Source organism: Falco peregrinus, chromosome 4 (genome assembly GCF_023634155.1).
Source record: "Falco peregrinus isolate bFalPer1 chromosome 4, bFalPer1.pri, whole genome shotgun sequence".
Taxonomy (NCBI): Eukaryota; Metazoa; Chordata; class Aves; order Falconiformes; family Falconidae; genus Falco; species Falco peregrinus.
This window is the reverse complement of record NC_073724.1, coordinates 57,275,044-57,295,635: the sequence shown is the minus strand read 5'-3', so window position 1 is coordinate 57,295,635 and position 20,592 is coordinate 57,275,044. Positions and strand designations below refer to the sequence as shown.

The 20,592-nt window shown below is 43.9% G+C and overlaps 1 protein-coding gene across 4 annotated transcripts in view; it reads right to left on the bottom strand.

The window, feature by feature from the left end:
* ADPRHL1 (ADP-ribosylhydrolase like 1) overlaps nucleotides 1–18,966 on the bottom strand; it is a 38,229-nt gene extending 19,263 nt beyond the window's left edge. The window contains exons 1-4 of one of the 4 annotated variants that reach the window (XM_055802647.1): nucleotides 18,881–18,966; nucleotides 10,718–10,882; nucleotides 4,292–4,417; nucleotides 1,560–1,700 (exon numbers count right to left, since the gene is read on the bottom strand). In XM_055802647.1, the coding sequence (XP_055658622.1) occupies nucleotides 1,560–1,700; nucleotides 4,292–4,388 (238 nt within the window). In that variant the 5' untranslated portion in view covers nucleotides 4,389–4,417; nucleotides 10,718–10,882; nucleotides 18,881–18,966. Of the gene's footprint in view, nucleotides 1–1,559; nucleotides 1,701–4,291; nucleotides 4,418–9,141; nucleotides 9,290–10,717; nucleotides 10,883–14,730; nucleotides 16,139–18,880 lie in introns of those variants that run through there. The other 3 variants (XM_055802646.1, XM_005228643.4, XM_055802649.1) reach the window with 3 other exon arrangements.
* Nucleotides 18,967–20,592: the final 1,626 nt, after the last annotated feature.

The window sequence follows — 20,592 nt, the reverse complement described above, 5'->3', positions numbered from 1 at the left end:
GACCTGACAGGTTTCTTTCTTTTTTTTTTCTTCCCCTACTTCCCTCACAACCATAAGCGATGAATGCATCAAAACCAAATGTTTGCTATGAAGTGCCTCAACAAGCAAGGAAGTGTGATTATTCCAATGCACAGGTTCAGAAACAAAGGGATAAAGCAGCTGCAGGAGATCTGTGTTGCATGGGCGACCTGTAGCATGGTCAGAAATCCCTTGAGCCCAGCCTGAGACGATGGTCACATTTAGGCCCACAGGACTACCTGGGAAGTGATTGCAACTGAGTATTGGAGTGGTGTGTTGAATCAAGCCCTCTGCAACTGAAAGCTGTGTTTGTTCTTCATGGGGGATAATGCAGCTAAAAAAGAGTTTTCTAAAACTGGAAGGCTCTGGCAGGGTGTCTTTGCAGTGCATCTCACCAGCCAAGTAGCTTAACCTTAATGCAGGAGATTTTTCCCACTACCAAAATAGGATGAAGCTCAACAATATGGGCACTAGCCGGAGAGCGTGCCTCAGGAGTCCAACATGCATACCTCCATGCTGAGGGGTCCTGCTCGGGTGGAGTGACAGGGACCTGCTGCAAAGCCACTCAGAGAGGAGCTCGCTCACGCTAATCCTGCACCTGCTCCTCATAGGTCTCGGCTAAAAAAATCCTGGTGCACCATGAGGCACAGACGAAAATGCGGGGTCTTTCAGAAAGGCTCCCTGGTGTTCCTTTCAGATTTTAAAGCAGCAGCTTTCCTTCCTGGGTAAATCTTCATTTCTGAGTGCTCTCAAGGAAAGGTTTCCATTGAATTCAATCTTTCTCAACAGCTGCCCCTTGAGATTAACAGGAAAACCTCTTTCCTCGATTGTTTAATGTAACAACACTTGTCTGTCCATGGCAGGTCTCACCATTGCAAATGCCTCACTCCCTGGCAAGAGGGGATTAAAATACCTTTGCTGTGAAGATCACATACTTTAGTAAAGTAGCAATGTCAAGTTCAGTAGTTGTGCTATGCTCAGTTGTTTTAAAACAAGGATACAACAGGTTGTATTTTAATATTGGTTCAGAAAAGCAACAAGTCAAATCTGGATTTGTGGTCAAAAGCTAACTCTTGGTCAGGTGGTATCTGCAGGTGAACTTTTCCAGGCAAAATGAAGAACATCAGTGGGTTTTCTTATGGAAAATATTAGATGGTGCTAACTGATGGAAGGGAGATGAATAATTCATATCTCAGCAGTTAGTTTGCCTAATAACCTGCTAAATATCATTTCCTCCCTCCCCCCTGCCCAGCAATCTTTGAAGACTTCCTAAAAATAAAACTGTGCAGTAGGGCATTATCATTGCTATTTCTCTTCGTATTTTTGCCACTAGTATACCAGGCAACTAACAGACAGTAGAAGAAGGTGGTACCACTTGTGAAGAGCTGACAGTCTGAGCAGAGAAAGCAGAAGGGCAGCCTGTGGAGATGGGAGAGTGGGGAAAGCAGCAAAATGGACAGACTGGGGAGCGATGTCTCTTTGGTGTCTTTTTAGCAAACATAATTTTAAGAAAAATAACTCTTTTGATTCAGACACATTACCTGCCATGTGGCGAATGGTCTTCTTGCAGTATTCTTCAGCCATCGGCACAACCTTCATCATCTCTCTTCCCCACTGCGCAAGGGGTTTCCCTTGTATTGCATATGCCACAAAGAGAGCTGTGCATAGGGACCCTAGAAAGCCTGGAATTCATTGGTAGAAATGATTAATTAATGCACGGTCTGTGCTTGTACCATCCTTGTCATGTCCTTTGTAAAATCATTAGTGGAATGCCTCATGGCTGTTGGGTAAGATTAATGAATGTATATGACCTATCCCTGCCCGTTTGCAGGCTGGCTCGTGACATGTTGAGATCCTTGGCTAACATGTGGTGCCCATTGGGTTACAACTTACTTTACATAGAAGGGAGCCTCTGTTCTCTGTGGTGTGATATGACAGAAATTGAGGTAGCATTCAAAAATAAACATAATCCACTAATGTGATACCAAAAATCTTCTGATTGAAATAACTGACTTGCGCAAAGTGATTCAATTACAAGCTATACCACGTCACTTACAGATTCATCCAGCCCAAGGGCTGTGGTTGTTAGATCTAACACTACTTCTGGCTCATTTTACTCTAAAGGGACAAGTCCATGTCCTGCTTGGACAATTGCTTCTTTCCTCTAAGGGGACAAGCCCATGTTCCAAAGAAGCAATTGTCCAAGACATGCTGTCGCCTGCCTAGCTGCGTCTTCCACTTTGGAAATGAATATACTTAAGATGAACTTGCTGTTGATGGGCACTGAACACTTCCATGATATCAGAAACAGAGGGGCTCATTTCTTGTCTTTTTTTGTGCTCATGGTATTCCGTCAAAGGCAACAAAACCAACCCCGTGCAACGTGCAAAAGAAACTTAAGCAAACAACTCAGTCATTTAAACAAGCCCCAGGTGAGCGAAGTATTGACGCGTGTGCATCTCTCAGTGCATGGGTACAAAAGCGCTCACTCGTGCTCAGAGGTAGTAAGGTAAGCATGAACTTTGTGTGTTTTGCTAAAGGTAAACCCAAATTATTTTAGGAGGTTAGAAGTCCAGATGAGACTATTACTAATTCTCTCTGCCATAAGACCTGCGATACTGCTCCAGGCCCAAGGCACATCTAACCCAGAATCTAACAGATGCTTTCATAAAGAATAAAACCCCAGGTAAAGCCAGCTCAAAGGGCCTCACCTGGGTAGGGAGCATCTAACCCAACTGCCATGGGGATCCTTGAGTGCCACATTCAGCGTGAGGGCGGCAGCAGAGGCTTTAGAGGGTGAAGCAAAGGGCAGCGGGACAAGTCACTGCAGAGGGTGGCAGAGGTTGAGGTGTGCCCAGAGGGTTTTGGGGGGGGCTGGCAGTCTCTTTCTGCCTGTTCCCCAGGCAGCCCCCTCCCCCTGCTGCTATCACCCTGCTCCCCCTCCTTGCAGCAGCCCTCGCACAGCCTGCTGCCCCTCACCAGGGAAGGAAGCAAGCCCCAGCAGAGGGTTCTGGCTCTGCAAATGATGCCAATAGGGAGCGAGCCTAATTGGCCTGGCTTCTCTACACCCCAGAGCTTCTAGAGTAGCTCTAGGGCAATTTTAATTACACAGCTTGATTGCTTTTAATGGTGACAGCCTTTCTTGTCCGTTTGCCTGATCCCCTTTGAACAGAGGCGTATCTGTGGACTTTGCAGCTGCCTGTAGCAGCAAGGTCTGTGGCTTAACTGCGCACCACACAGGGAGGGATTTCCTTTGTCTGCTTGTTTCAGTCCTGACTGACACATCAGTTGGTTTTTTTCAGACTTTGAGTTATGAGAATTGCAATTGACATTTCCCTGCCACCTTTCAGAATGGCGGTGAGGTCCATGGTGGCCCTTCCACCCCTCTCCTCTCCACCTCCCCGCTGTGCCACTTGCCTCTTTCCCCAGCTGAAAACTCCTTCTGGGTGAAATGCCTCCTTGTACGGAAGGTGTTTGACAAGGTGGATGCTCCTTGCTGCCTTTTTCTGGCTCTGCTAAGTCCTTTCTGAGGTGGGAGACCCGAACTGCAAGCAGTCTTACTGCTGCTAATGCACCATAGATTTATATATTGGCTTAATACTATTTTCTGCTTTGCTTTGAATTCTTTTCCTCTAATATTATGCCATCCTGATGGCTTTTCTGACTGCTTCAGAGCACTGAGTGTGTTGAACATGTCACCATTCATTATGGTTTTATTTATTGCTGTTTAAAGCAGACAGAACGAATACACACTTACACACGTAAAATTATCAGAATGACAGACCTGAATATTCAAAACAACTTCAAATCTATTTATTTATGTTTTGTTTAGAGAACGTTTCAGATTGTGTCCTAAAATGTGTGGAGTTAGATTTTTTTTGGCTTTCTACCTTTGCCTACAGTGATTGGATATGACAAAACCTGTCAAGAGAAAAATGTTATTATCTCCTGAACCATAAACTCGCTTGATAACAGTGAGTCATCTAGATGTACATGAAACCTAAAATTTGATCAGGGCAAGTGACATGAACACGATCCAGACATTGGACTCTTTAGTTATTGGTATTTTAGGAAGGAAAACTTCTATGCCTGAGGTTGTTGTCTGCATAATATACGAGCAAATACATAATCCTATGTAAATATTGTATACATCTATATACTACTCAAGCAAAATTCAAACCAAGGCCTTAGAGTCTGCAAAGCAGAATCAATTTAACCAGGTGAATTCACAGCCTTAGGGACATCAGCACACCAATACGTCAGTGGGCATTACCTGTAGGGTGGTTATGAGTCATTCGTCCGCATTCAATGCTCACTTCAATCAGCGACTCCAGCCTTTCCGGCTTCCAGTATCGCATCCCTAAACACATGGCTTTTGTGGATGCTCCAAATCCAGAACCTAAAGTAAAAAAATAATGCCAAGCATTTTAAAGGAGACTAATAGTACACAAATATGTTGATAAAATGTGAAACAAGCACATTTTATCAATTCAACTCATGTGTGGGAACTCCCCAGGGAATGGGAAATTAGCATGCAACACTAGTTACAAGTTTTGGAAGTTTCTTGCAAATAATTTTGCTTCTACACAGCCATTCTGGTTTTACAGTTATTTTCCAATATTCTCAAGTGCTATGAAGAGAATAGTGGGTTCAGAAAGCAGTGTGCTTTCTCGTTCACAGACCTTGTTCAAACTCTCATGCTATCTTTACTCATTCCTGGCTAATAACCACCGTTTTGCTTGCTCCAGATGCCAGCACTAGAAACAGAAGTTTGAGAAACAGATACACGCTTACTATCCGCTTGTTTTAGTAGTCTTCATGCTGAGATCATGATTAAAACACTTTATATGAGTATCACAGTTGATCTTTCAATTTTAATATGTTTCATCCTAGAGAGTCCCACAGGTAGTTAAAATAGTTTCTGTGACATACTAAAATATTGTCCAAAAAGAACCCAAGGGCTATGGAGCCAAATCATCCTAAGCTGGGCAATGTCAGAGCTGAGGTTTTCCGTGTGACCTGAATTAGTGCTTGTGAGCACACTCACGCTACAGCCTACACTTACTGAGCTTGGTCTTGGGAATTTCTGCCTTGTGCAGCACAGACTTCATTTATGGAATAGCTAATTCAGAATTTCTTTCAGTCCTCGGCATTGAGTGCATGATTCCAGGTGTTCAACTTTTAAACGCTTTATTGAATGGAGAGTTAAATTTACTAATGAGTTTCTCTGTGGTACTTATCACAGTAATATCAGGATGCTACAGAAGTTTTAATGAGCTTATCTTTGCAAGACACCAGTGAGGTGATTATCTCCTCTTTGCAACTGGTGAGACAAATGTGCCCAAGAAAGCATTAACTCATTGCAGGAGCCCACCCTGAGATAGATAGGGTTTGATTTTTCAAAGTACTTGGCATTTTTCAGCACTGTCTTTGCTCAATCACACTTCCCTGTGACCTTGGGTATAGCTGAGAGCAATCAGCATTTCTCTCCTTGGCCCCTGGAAGATAAGGGGCATATTTATGCCACCTAATTTTAGCCTCTGTGGACCCTGCATTAGGAGCACAGTCTCTCTGTCTTTCCCAGACAGGCAGCATGGAGAAAGGCTGTATCTCTGTTAGCCGGTCTGATGGTGTAGTAGGAGCAATTCATGGGCTGGAGCGAACTGAAGCAGCAGATGCCAAAGAGCCAGGGTCAGGGCTTCTAGTCACCTCTTTTGAGAAGAGCCCTCAGCTGTTCCCCTGGGCTGTGGCTGCTGTGGGTGCAGAGCGCCAGGGGCTCTCTTGGAGCACTGCTTGTTGTTTAGCATCGTCTCAAGCAGCTCCAGCTCAGGTGTCCTAGGATCATGAGTGTGATCAGAGTGTGGTAATGGGGCTGGCAGGAAGATTTATTTCAAGCCAAAGTGAAGCCTGAGTGAAACTAACATAAGCCACCCATTGGCATCCCCAGGTTCAATACAGACTGACTAGGATCTGAATTTCTCCCTTGGGAAATGAACTCTTCTCCCAGAAAAGCAGCTATCCTGAGTGAGCACCCTGGCTAGGTGATGGAATTAGGTTAGCTGAAGGCATTTCTTCCCTTCCTCCTCAAAATCTGATGTGCAAATTTGCATGCAATAACTCTTCCAAATAAGGCTGAACACCTGATAAATGTGACATGAAAGGGTTTGCAAAATACCATTTTATTCCCTGCAAGCTCAGAGCTTGCTTCCCCATTCCTTGCTAGCCTTCCTGATAACAGTGAAAGGGGCCCTCTCCAGAATGCCTTTGGCCACTGCTCCTCATGAAAAGGCTGGATACTCGTTCTGCAAATGGCATGTTTGCTCCTGTTATGTCACATACGCTACCTCTGTAGTGCCTGATTATGAAGGAGCCAGGAGCAGAAAAAACTGTCTGCCTATCCCACAAATCACACAGAAACCACCAGGAAGAGTCAGGAAAGAAATCCAGTCTTCCAGAGTACCAGTCAGCTTAACTGGGAGAATGTATCTTCTCCCGCTTACAAGACCAAACTGTTCATTAAACCGTCTGCTGCCGTAGAGCAGTGGATGAGTCTTTTTCACTATGCAGTCCTGGTTCCTCCAAAGCACGCAGTCCACGCTGGTTATCCAAGAGGGAAGGGTGTTGCACTACACAGAGATGTTAATTAAATGACATCTCTTAGCATATACAAAGTGGAGGATGCACTACTGTAATCTGTCTGCTGCTCTGAAGAACCTTGTCTTTGCAACGTCATTGTGTTCCTCCAGTCTAGGAAGTTATATTAAAACCTTCTGCAGAATTAGAGAAACAAACTTGGTAACAAAAAATTCCATGACAGGGAGTAACATTAAGCCTAGACAGGGCTCCAGGTGATTAGCAGCTGTTAGCTTCCATGTCTCCCTGTCTACCATTTGAATCAATGAAGTAAAGGACAGCAAGACTAGTCCAAGCAACAGGTGAGACACATGTGTAAGAACATAAGGACTGTCCTGCATGATCACACCAAAGGTTGACCTAACTTACCATGTGTGATAGTGGCTAATGGAGAGGATACTTAAGAAAGAGCAAAAGAAAAGTATGATGATGCTACCCCCTTGTACTAAGCTGCTGTCAATTTGTGGCCCTGGTCCAGGAGGCAGCTGGCTATCCATCTTTCTGCTTAATAACCCTTGAAGGATTTCCTTTGGGTGAATTTTCCCAGCTCTGTTTTGAACTCACATGAACTGTAGCATCTGCTAATCAGCATTGGAAAATATATTTTTTCATAATTAGGTGTTGTGTGAAGAAGTTCTTCCTTTTGCTTCCTTTGAACTCATGATCTGCCAGTTTCATTTGGAGTCTCTGGTTTCTGTGCTGGAGGAGACTGAGTTTTCTGTGTCCCTATTCATGTTCTCCAAATTATCTATGACTTTACAGCTCTCTATCGTACTACCTCAGACATCACAGCTTATGGATACTAGTCCAACCATCCTCTCTCATACTCTTTCTAGTTCTCTTACATCCTTTGGGGGGCGGGGGGGCGGGGAGGGAGGGACCAGATTATATACAGTGATCAAGGAACAGCAGCTATGGATTTATACCATAGTGCAAACATGTTTTGTGTTTTGTTGTCTGTTCCTTTCCCATTAATTTCTGATAGTCTATTTGCTTTCTGGCTCTTATGGAGCAATGAAGTGATGAACTACTTTAGCTCCACGATCCCTTCCCTGAGTGGTAACTGAGTCAGCAATTGCAACTACATATATAAAATTAGGATTTCCCTCCCTGCTCACCTATGGCTTTTCACTTATCTGCATTGCATCTGGTACTGCTACTGTGCCACATGGTTATTCATCATTGTGAGCATCTTCCACAAGTTGGCGTTATATTATATTTGACTTTGCTGATCCACTATACACTTGCATTTCTGGTTTGTTTGTGGACACGTTGAACAACAGAGATTCAGCACAGGTACCTCCTTCTCCGTGGAGAAGACAGACTGCAATCTCCTGCTCTTCATTTACTGTCTTTTAACCAGTTGTCCATCCTCAGGAGACCTTTTCACCATCCAGCTTAGTGCCTCATCACTTAGTGCCTTTGGTGAGGGACCTCGTTGAGAGTCTTTTGGAAATCCTAACAGACCATCTTCACAATGGCTCCTTTATTCTTCCTGTTTCTTGGCTACTTCATGAGCTTTCTAATAGCATTCTGAGTTGTGAATTCTTGTCACAAAAGCTGTGTTGACACTTTCTTATTACATCATTTTAAATTGTGCACTATATTATTCTCTTGCAGTATATAATAACTCAGTGTGCTTTTCTTCACTCTACATCTGTAGAATAATAAAGATCAGCTTAGTGGCTGCTAAGCCCTGAAGAGGATGTGTCTTTTGTGACTACAGACTGTTCTGCGTGAGACCGTAGAGCCCGGCACCTTTTTCTCCTGCCTGTCTGCGGTTTATCCTTCACTTTTGTTCCCCAACTTTCCACATTTAACTCATACTCTTTCCTCATGCTCCTCTACCAATGCCACCAGCAAAAAGGCACTGTTCTCAAGTGCCACAAGGAAGCCCAGCAGCTGCTCCGGTAGGTGTAGATAAGGACCTGTTTGGATGCTGCAGCCTCAGCCTGGAATACACACAGTGCAGGCAGAGCCAAGCTGCTGTTTGACTGACTTTTCAGTCATTTCAGTCAGATTCTGAAGGCACATCTCTGGCTCAAGGGGTACCACCCTACTCAGATTTTGGTTCCAGCTCTCAAACATCAGTGATTCTCCTCTGAAAAATTTGATTTTTTGGCAATGGAACAAAACATTTTTACCACGTCTCAGAAACGGTAGACTTATCTGTATCAAAGCCTTGAACAACCGCTGACAGACGGAGGCAAACAGTGGAGAAAATTTTAGCCTTGAGCTTATCAACATCACAAACTGGAAACAAACTCTTAAAACAGAAGGTGTTAGACAGCCTTGGACAGGTCTTCTGGCCATCACAGGAATCTCACCAGCCTTTAACATAAACCAGGTACCTCTGCCATGAGTGTGGCATGAGCATGGCACGAGGTCGCAGAGAGACACGCCGGGCAGCCTGACTTAAGAATTCATGCTGCTGACTACGCCCACAAGAACTTGAGTGGAGGAGCATTGTATAAGGCAACACAAAATTACCTAAGCTAAGATTTCACTGGTCCATGAGGGTTGGCACATGAATTCTTGCTAGAAGTGAGGTAAGACAGAATAACCACAGGAAAACAGCATTTTGGTTCCAGCTCATCCAAGATATCATCCATCTGTTAGGCATCCAGTGCCCGTGGAATGTCTTTGCCTCAAGAAGAAATAAATGAAAGTTCAATTTCAAAGTTAATTATGCCCATAGCAGTGTCAAGTTGCACAGTAGGCTGAACATCGTCACCTCAGGTCACTGCTTCTTTTGCTCTCAGGGTGAAAAAAAGGCTTCTTGAGACATTCAGGACTATATTTGTCAGAGCACACGGAGCAGGTGGGCTTTAGCTGCCAGGTCTTGAAACAGGAATTAATTTTAGATCCTTCTAGTCCAGAGTATCCCAAAAGCAAATAGTTTGTTGTGGAAAGCTGGGGAGGAGGAAGGCTAAGAGAAGAGTTGTAGCTCCAACACAGCAATGGGCCAGGGAACAGCCATGCTCCACTGCTGGAGGTGTTGAGAACTGCTCAGGGCCAGCAGCAGCTCCCACAATTGTTCTGACCAAATTTTACCCATGGTCAGTCATAAAATATACGACAACGGCTGAAGAGGCACTTTCCTAGATTTGCCTGGCTAATAGCAGGGTGGGCAGAATACATGGGGAGGGGATCCTTTTCCCTCACAGCAGCTGTTGTGAGGAGTGGGGGCGGAGTGAAGGATGCTTTTTGTGTCAGACTGACTGCAGAGACCCAGAAATAGCCATGGCATTGTGCCACTGGGTCTTTGCCACCATGTTGCATCAATGCACAATGCGGTTGAGCGGTGCCAGTATGTACTGTGGTGGTACAGCATCACACTGACAGTGCAATGTCTGTGTGAGCTGCCATCACCTTCTGGCTGTCTAGGTCTGCTTCACCTGGTGATGCAGTGTCTCAACGGGCTTTCAAGGTTAATTGCACTCTATGGCTATATGCGTACTTGTGTGCGTGTAATTGCATGCATGTTATTTAACTTGAAGTAGAAATTCAATTTATCGTAAAATGAAATGATCATAAAGAGAAAGAAAAAGAGGTTCAGGGGTAGTGAAACAGGGCTAGGAATATTAAGGGTTATCAGCAAAAGTCATAGTTGTTAGCAGGGCATCCACCTGGAGAAAAGCCTCTGCTTTCCCTCCAGTGAATGCATAGGTGCTGAAAGCAATTTAGAGGCTTGGTTTTTGTTTCAGATATGCCATCACTAAAGAGATCCAAGACTACAAATGTTTAAACAAAAAATGGCAGAAAATATTTCTTAGTGTAACCATTAAACTCAAGGACAAAGATCTGGACCCCGAGGCACAGAGCCAAGAACAAAGTCTCTTTAAATAGATGTTAAAGCGGGAAGGGTTAGTTTACGAGAGGACATAGTGCCCTACAGAAGGAATTCCTGGCAGACCTCCTGCCATCCTCAGGCAAGCATGGAAACGTTTCAGGGGTAGTAGCCTTTGATGTCAGGGGGAAAAAGGAAACAATTTCCATATAGGCACAAACACTGAAAGCATGCATTATTCCAGCCAGGATCTGTAAATGGAAAGTGGTACTGTACCCTTTTCATTGAATGGTGTGTGCCAAGCAAGAAGGTAGTTGTCTGGTTTTAATTCCCTGCAGCCTTCGATGGTAGCGGGGTCTGGCCGCCTCCCCGGGAGCTTGTCGATAGCGTCCACGTAGCGTTTTACCAGCTCCCGGTACAGGTCCTCTAAACACCAGTAATCTGCTCGGAGGAGGGAAGAGAAGGTTGCTGTGTGAAGGCAGAAGAGCAAGAGGGCACTGACGACAAACAAGCAAGCTCACTATGCATTTAAGAAACATTCCTATTTCCACTTCCAATACACTGAGTTGTGTTTCTGGTGCCACTTTCACCACATTTTTGCACCCTCTGAGAGCGGGCTGGAGGGAGAACAGTCTCGTCTCTCTGTTCTCAACCCACTTTTAACTCCTTTAATCCAAAGATGAAGGCATTCTGTTCGTCAGCAGTAGCTGCTCAGGGGCTTTATTTAGACTCCGTGGTGTGAAGTATTTACAGAGGTGTCTAACCGTAAGGTGGGTGCATGGCTGTCGTGGGCGCTGGGTGTGTGCATGAAGCCAGCTGCACCCAGCTCAGCCTGTTATTTGCAGATGGGGATCCAATTTAAAAGTGAAAACCTATTTTTTGAAAACTACCATCAAATTATTTTGAAGAGGTATGTATGATTAAACACAAAAGAAAATTACTGACCTTATTTTTAATCTATATTTTATATTTAATTTGTTTAAAATTTGTAGGTCTTTCATGCAGAGATCCCAGTATCCTATGTCAGCACAGTAACCAGAACTGTGAGCGTTCATAAAAATGTTTATAAAGATTAATAAGAGTAGTAAATCCATAGAGTCTGTAGTATTTCCAGCAGATAAATTTCTTTCTGGAATATGTCCACTAACAACATCTGTTTATTGATTACTATTACCAAGGTCTACAGTCTTGCCTAAGCAGGAACCTTCCCCCTGTTAAACATACGCTGTTTCTTCCGTATAGCTGCTTCTCTCAGCTGCTGTTGCATGTTGTTGGGCTTGGAGAGCCCTGCCCTCAGCTCTTGCTGAGGAAAAGCTTCCACCGGCATCTATTACAGTTGTGTAATCAGTGGGAACTGAGGAGGCAGTCGGGATTTGTCCATTTATATCTTTTCTACAAATGTAGAGAAACTCCATTTAATACTTGGTTTGATGCACAGATTGAATGACACAGTAGGGGAAGTTCTTCTAAAAACATCTTCATTTTGTGATGCATGATCAAGATGGTGATTTCTTGAAATCCGCGCAAGGTTTAATTTAAGAGAAAGTCTGAAGCCCCATAATCCAGAGCTGCTCACAAATGCCAGTGAAGCAGACAGGCAAATAAAGAAGATGCAGGGTAAAACCAGGATTCCCCTCTTTTCACGTAAAAAAAATACCCTATCAGTTACGCTGGCCATCCCACATACAATCCTAAAGGAACAAGATACTTTCAAGCTGCTGACCCTTTCCAGATTTAGGAATCAGGTGTCAGTTTATCTGGATTGGAGCCAGGAGTAGGATTTACCACCCAGCAGCTTCTGCAGAAGTCTTGTCCCCAGAGCCAGAGTCCCTGTAGTCCAGCACCTCTGAGATGCCTGAGCCCACCATGGCTCCTGCACCTGGAGCCAGGCTGCTGTCTCAGCTGTCAAGCCAATCAGGCAGGTTCTTTAGAAATGAACTCTTACATTTTTTAAACCTGTGTTTAAGTCAGGGAGGAAAAGGCTTTCCTTGTTGCAGGGATAATTCACCTGGCTCTGGTGATGCTGTTCTTGTTCCTCCCTTGTGGGACAGGTTCCTGCTGGAAGCAGAAGTTTCATTCATCCTTCATTGTCAGATCGACCTTTCAGTCTGTGCACGTGGTGGATTTGGGGAGCGCCACTTCTGTCTGCAGCAGTGCCCACAGCCCCCACCTGCTTCTGGCCATGGCCTTCCTTGGGACATCTTCCATGCAGCTGGCAAAACTGGCCAGAATCACCTCCCCAGGTGAGAACTGCCTTTGTCCTTAACACAAACCTCCACCTTGTGCTTGGCTGCTGCCACAGGCTCAGGCTGGGAGCTCTCCCAAGGGCAGCGCTCTGGCAATGGGACTTCACAGTGAGCCTGAGCCTTGGACATGTCCGTCCCAGCCTGCCAGCATCCCGCATGTTCCTGCAGGCACGCACCTGCACCCAGGGGATGCTGCGGGGGCAGGTGAACAGGAGGTGTGGGGAGAAGGGCAGGAGGGACAGGAATATTCCTATTGCTTATTCACCCTCCTTTCCCTTGCTCCCCACCTTTTTTTTTTTTGCCTGGTAATGTTCCAGACACACAATATACTCGTTAGAATCGCAGCTTCCGTGGCAGTGAGGGCTCCCCACTCCAGGTCACCAGGGCTAGGGGTGGCTGCCTTCAGCCCCACGGACCCACGTTCACCTTCCTGAGCTTCACTCTGCTGACCTGGGTGACGTGGCACACAGCCTGGGCCATGAACAAGCCCAGTGGCTTTTTTGCATTCCCCTTGCCAGGAGGAGACACTGCTTCAGGCAGGAAGCAGAGAGAAAGACTCTCTTTCCCCCATTCACCAATGTTACTGTGAAAAGAAGTTTTCTTACTAAAATTCTGCACTCCAGCTTGTTGCTTTCTCACCAGCCCATAAAATCACTTTTTAAATAAGCTTGTCTGATCAGGACAAATAAATGAGAGTGTAGGATAAACACAGCCGATGGGAATTATAGCTGAGACATTTTTTCTTTAGAGCCATAGTGCTCCTGCTATATTTAAGTAATAAGATTTATTATTTCACTGTTAGTCTAACTGGCTTGATTACCCAGAAGTTATAGGTTTAAAGAGTTTAATAAGAAAGAAACATATGATACGTATTTAATCATAGCCTATATTCAGAAATATGTTAGTCATCTTTTTTCTTGATAGGCTGACATCTTGCCCTTATCTTTAGTGTATTAGCCACCCCTTAAACCATTGGTTAGCTAATAGCCAAGTATGAAGTGTCCAACACACTCTTCAACTGATCTCTATGTACTAAATTTAGAGCAGATTGGAAGCAGGCAGATAAAGCGGTGAAACAGAAGCACAAGGGAGGTTTCATTGACGTGAAGGATAGTTAGCCACGTTGTGAGCTTCTGCTACTGTTAGTTATCCAGCGTCACGCGTGTTTTTTTTTTTTAAATCAGGGGTATTTTTGCAGAAATTAAAAAAATTGATTCATTCTGAAGAGGCAAAATATTGCTGAATGGTCACTGTCTTCTGGTGTACTTTGGATGATGATCTTGGCAACCTCAGAAAGCTCTAGTTCGATGGGTAAGGTGTTGATACACATATCACTCTATCTTACAAAAGACTATTCCTACCTTAAGAAAAAACAAACATTCTCAAACTATCGTGATTTTAGGAGAGACATATTAATAACTTCCACTATTCTGATAGACTTCATTATAAGCATTGTGTGTTAGAATATTTTTTAGACTAAAGACACAGAGCTTTCCTTATAAAGCAAATTGTTCTTTTTCTGGCCTTGCAGGTGCAACATTTTGCCCGAGGGGCAGCAAAGAGGAGACAGAAATAGTGATTTTAGCCTGAAAGAGATATTAAGGTGACTTTACTCCAGCTTGGAGTTTTGGACACAAACATGTTAAAAATGTGCTTAGGAGAGCTCTTATCGTTTACAGAAGACTCTCTAGTGGCTATATTATTCCCTGCCATACTCCAGTGCACAGATAATTTACTTAGCAATTATTTTTGTTGTGCTGGACATGCGGTTTTTAGTCTTTAAACTTTAACAAATTGCATAAACCTAGGGAAAATACAGGGAGAGCCCCTTCACATTCAAGAAATCGAAACTCCCCAGTTTGTGTGATGGCTGCAGGATTACGCTCACGGAGGAGACAAGCTAATGCACAACATCAAGCGCATAAGCAGCATTTATGACGCTTTCTCACAACTTCCCCAGTACTAAGGCTTATTCTAAGAAATGCAGCAGTTTGACAATTTTGCTCCTTTCCAGACTGTGTTTGCTAGTCCCATCGTACCTACCTGTGATGACAGCCTCTGCTGTAGCCATGTGCATGAGCGTGTTGTCACTTACTGGCCACTTGTCAGGAGAGAGCACCAGGTTCTCAAGCCCTCCAATTTCCTTCAGCTCCTGCTGGATTTTTGCACCTAAAGCATTGTTTTCTCGGGAAAAATTGCGATAACCAAGAGCATCCCCTACCCCAGCCAGCACAAACGCAGCCTTAAATTTATCCATCCCTGAGACGTTTTCCACTTTCCTTTTGTCTGAGACAGACACCACCAAATCCTGATCTTCCTTTGTTCCTTTGCCTTCAGCTCAGCTCCCCCGACACTTTATATCAGCCATTGTGTCACACCGAGAGTGCTCTCTATAAGGCAAGGACTTCCTTTTCTGGCTCTGCAGATGCCATCCCTTGTCTGGGACCCGACAGAGAGGAAATATTTCATAAGCCAGGGATCTTGCAGGGGCTTTGTTCAATGAAACTGCAAGAGCAGATCCACAAAGTGAAGTGCAAAAGCCTTGTTTCTGCAACCCAGCGTAAAGCAAGCCAGGAGAGCCTTAGCCCTACCCCGCGTAAGTAACACTACACTCAGAAAAACAGATGCCTCCACAGGGGTGCTTACTTATTTAATAACTTGTAAAATATATTTTCCTGCTCTTTTCTGACATGATGGAGTCAGCCTCCCTTCCAGGGACCAGTCAGAAGGAAAGCCTGTCATAAAAGGAGTTTCCAGACTCTGTAAACACCAGAGTGAGGCGTTAGGCAGTAAAAAATCTAGTCAAATGTAGACGACCTCTCCCATTTCTAATTATGCCCTACGGTGATTTTCTGTCAACAGCCTTCTTGCTCTGTTCCACCTAGTACAAGGATGTTTTGCTAATCCAATGCACCCCTGGTTGAACACTGAGCAGAACACCAGCTTCACTCCCAAGCCTCTTACTCGTTGGCAAAGAGTGACTTTTTCCTAAGGCTGAGCTCAGGTGCAGCCCACATTTGGACTCTGGAAAAACTATTTTGAAAGATGTATTTAAATGGCATCCTGTGAATCTAAGGAAGTTCATGTATGAAGAAATACCACTTAGTGAGAACCAAGCTTTATTAATACCATCCTTTCAAACTTGATACTTTTGCAATTATGTGCTTCTTTCTGCTATTGCATTTTTTTCTGTGCTTCTGCCATGCAGTGCAAGAAGGGGCTCTGTGGTCTTGCAGCTTTTTAAATGCATTATGTCCACAAAGACATCCCTGTGTAGGCTCAACACCTCCCTTTCAAGGGGTCTGCTGAGACTGACTGTGTGGTTCTGAGTCACCATCCATGCTTTCCTAAAGGCTCACAAGTTACTACTACTTTACAGATAGAAATACAAAAGTAGATATAAACTTAGGCAGATAAACAGAAAGCTTTGATCGGCTTAACTGTAATTTTGATAAAGGGTACCTGGGGAAAGGTCTTTATTCTTCTTGGATCTTTTTCAGAAAGCGATACTGATTGCTGTTGGGATGGAAAAGGCCAGCGGTGTAAAGGACGCATCCTCCTATCACCCAGAGCGATAAGCAGTTAATGACAGAGTTATTAACACGTGTGGAAATATCACTGTACTTCATGAGAAACCTTAATCGAGTTTCAGAACACAGATAAGCATCACCATCCCTATCCTGCATTCGAAGAAATAAGGTGCCAGAGCGGTGAAAGCAGCCTCTGTTAGTACACTCCTGTTTTAAAGATCAGAATTTGGGTAACCAAGTGCTGAATATTAGGAAGAGGACACTGAGACTGTCTCTTCACTGTTAGGAAGGAGCAACTCTGCACTGAAAAAGCAAATATAAAGGGCAATTATACCTTAGGATACCAGGGGCATTATGTAGGGACGAGAGAAGATGCAGGGCCAAGTATTCTGCCGTGGGGCCGAGGCCAGCCTCCTCCGGAGATGGCTGGCCTCAGGTGGCAAGGATGCTGGCTCTTCTGCCCTGCACGGCTATGGGAACAGGCGTCACCTCCCACAGCCGGGGCATTTAAGCAACACAGAGGCAATCTTAGCGTCACTGCTGCACTGTCAGGTTCAGCAGAACCTCAGGTTCTGTGTGTCTTTAAGTGAACACTCCAAATGGAAAACTAAGGCCATGGCAGCTTACAAAAACCACACCAGGCAGAAGCACTGATGTTAATGTCTCCGTTAGTGGTCCACGCACCCTCCTGCGGCACCCACCCCTTCTCTGTTCCTGCAGAACATTATGGTTTGGAAGCATGTGGGAATTTGAACTTGCCAAGCAAGGACAGGAGAAACCACCTGCTGAGACGCTGCGGAGAGCTAGTAAGGGCCTCATCAGGTGGAAGGTTCCCTCCTGAAAATGGGCAAAGCTATTCTTAGTTTTCCATTTACCTCTTCCTTCTGAATGTGGCTGGCAGTTGCACTGCCCTTTTGCCTCCCGTGGACTTTGCCCTGTTGCATGCACACTTGGCTGCTCATAACACAGCCCAAATTAGGAATAAAATCCTTGGCTTTAGAACTAAGGCTATAATGAAAACCCAGAGAAAATTTCAGAGACATTCTATTATTCAACACTGCAAAACAGAACACATCACAAAGAATTTAGTTTTTATTTAATTTGTTAGTTGCATGTGATCTCCTTTTTATGTGGTACTTCCAGCCACTGTGAGCTTTCTGGGCAGTACATTAGGCACACTGACACCTACCCCTGCTCCCAGCAGAGGAGACAATTATTTGTAAAACACCACACTTGCATGGCTTAAACACAGCCAAAATACAGTAACTCCATTAAGATGGATAAGCATTTGCTTATCATACCTATTTACAATAGGAAAAAAAAGCCAAGCGGAGCTGGCAAAAAAATGTTTGATGAAAGTTACATCAGATAAACGCAGCTTTGGTGTCCTTTCGGTACACACGACTGCTTTCAGATGGGGAGAATCCAGAAGAAAAAGAACAGGAAGGCAGGACAGAGAAAAGACTCGCTCCTGTTGGTGGCAACACGCTGTTCTTTCAGCCCAACTGCATTTGAAACCCTACGTGAGAACATGAAAGCATGCCCTCAGCAAATGTGGCTCCATCTGCTGCCTCCCACGAAGGGGATGCAAATCGCTGATCTCCATCACCCAGGAGAAGGCTCCCAGGCAATAAGGGCACTGCTGTCTTCTACTGAATAAACGATCTGGAGAACGGAGCATGGGCTGAGACCGCTCTGGCAGCACAAGCCCTTCAGCGTTTTAAGTCAGAAGACGACGACTACACCCCAAGTACTTCACCCACGAGTAAGTGAGCAAGTTGTACTTGCCCATTCAAAGACACTCAGCAGAGAAATGCTCTGGATTGCAAGCTCACCAATCCGAAGGATGCAGAGCCATATCCTGGAAAAGTAGGGTTGATACCAGATAGGTATCAGCCTTCTGTCAGAACTGCACCTTTGCAACTACTGAAGCGAAGGGCTTCCCTCTGGCAACGGGGACATTCTTTTAGGAATGATACAAATTATAGAACACATTCATTGAGATGCAGGAAAAAATAGACCAGTTTTACTCAATTCTTTAATAGTGGGGATGAACCATTTCCATACAGCTTTACACCACTGCCTTAAAGGAAAACTATGCCTTTAACAACACAGCATGGACTTCTTTCTTCTTCACCCTCTCGACAGGTTTATGTCATGACATGAAGCCTATAGGGTTTGCCTAATTTCACTGCTTGTAAAAGAGGCACAAGAAAAAACACATAGGAATTTGTCAAGTATACACACCAACAGGAGAAAGCATCTCAACAATTATACTCAACCAACATCTGAATGCCCTTAAGCTTCCCCAGGCTTTTCTCATTCAGAGGTGAATGTTGTACACTCCTGTCTGAAACACAGAATTTTCTGCATGTGGTTTTAAGAGGTAGCTGCAGTTGCAGATCCCTCTGTCCATAGTTTATAACAAAAAAAAGCCTGTTTTAGAGGTGTGTCAACCTCACCTAATTCAACCCAGCATACTGTACATAATGCACAGGTCAGAAAACATGTTCTGTTGAATACTTTTTTAAAAAAGGTTCTCATGGCTGTAAAACATTACTTTTTTCCTTTCAGAAGGGCTGGGCCTTTTGATGTGCCAGATGCTGGTTGGTATCAGCTGAGGAAAGCTACTGGAGCTGACACTTAAAAGGAAAAGAACTTACCATTGTTCAAGTATCAGCATCAGCAGTTTTACTGCTACAGGAGAAGGCAGACAGACTCACTTGACACCAAAGCAGCCAGTGGCTGATGAAACCACTGGAAAGGGATGCCAGCTGGGAGAGTACAGAGGACAACTTCATTATTTTGATTTAAGCTTTCAGAAGATATTTAAGGAAGTCAAATACATAGCTCTGAAGGTCTTTGCACAGACTTCTGAGTGTGCTGCTTCTCCTACAGTGCCCTGTGCCTAGGACTGAGCAAGACTTTCCCTGCAATTACACCTCTCGTTGCCAATGACGCAAATTGCAGAGTTTGGTCGCTAGGTACACGTAGTGGATGCAGCATTGCAGCTAAACACTGAGCTTCTAAAAAGCTTAAAGGTGGCACAGAAGAGCAAAACAGACATTTATAATAACTACTCAAAAATTAACAAATTACATCCTTGCCCTCTTCTGACTTGATGGAATAATAATGCAAGAATCTAGTAAATTAACCACAAAATTAACCACAAAAGAAAAAAACCCAACACCCGTGGGCCTTTGTAAGGCTTCCAAATCAGAAAGTGGACAAAACCCATACAGACATCTCACACAGCTGACTTCAGTCCTTTATGTGATACTCCCTTTATTCCTTTTTCCATTGCCGCAAAATTTACACACATACAGCTTACTCAGCAGCAAATCTCTCAGGTGCATTGAATGAGTAGATGCCTGCAGGTTTGCTCTCCTTGGCATGACATACATGATAAATTACATTTAAATTTAGAATTGGCAAGTACAAATCCTATGGCTCAGTTTCAAACGCTCTAGGCTGTAAAACCAACCAACTTGGCAACAAGTTCAAAAATACATACAGCATATCTAGGAATTGATACTGTATGCACTGAGCAACTTGAAGGCATCTGTACCATTTATGATTATAAATTGATCAGCCTAGGTGTTACCACTGTACCAGCTTACCTAAAAAGTGAGTCGGAGGGCCCTGTAAAGTGGAACTGTGGACAGCAACAAAAAAAATTATTAAAATACGTAAGGAACTCATAATTTGAAAGCAGTTTATTTGCATTTATTGTTATGATTGTTCAAATGTGAAGGTGTTCCTCCATGATATAGTTTATGGGCATTTAAAATGTCTATGTGGTTTCAACTGGGTGGAAATCTAGGAAAAAAAAAAAAAAAAGCACACCATGCCTAGGAAGCTGGCTGATAAGGACCAGCTTCTATCTTGAGAGTATTTTGCCCAGTCTTACTCTGCCAGAAGGTGTCTTCCATGAAGGATCCTCACAGGACTGAGGCTTAAGAGTAAATGAGTAAGTGTGTATATATAGAAACTGAATACTCTGATAAGCACCTTCCTTCTTCAGATTAACAAGGCAAAAAACCCTTGACCCACGTGCATTTTTTATTCTATTTATTTTAAAATGTAGAAGGTTGATTTGAAGGAGTTTTCAGCATGAACAAATGTTTCACAAGCTCTAGCGCTATGAAACTATTCAGTTACATCACATACCAACAGATTAAACTATTTCTGGTCAGTTACATTATAGCTATATATTTTAAGTGGCAATTGTGTGACTATCAAGCATCCCACTGCTTTGGGCGGGATAAAATGCACTTGATGTTATGAGATGTTACACATTCTCCAAAAGCCTACAGGACAGATACAGAAATGGCTGGTTTGGGGAAGGAAGACTAGGTAAATCAAATGCATTAAA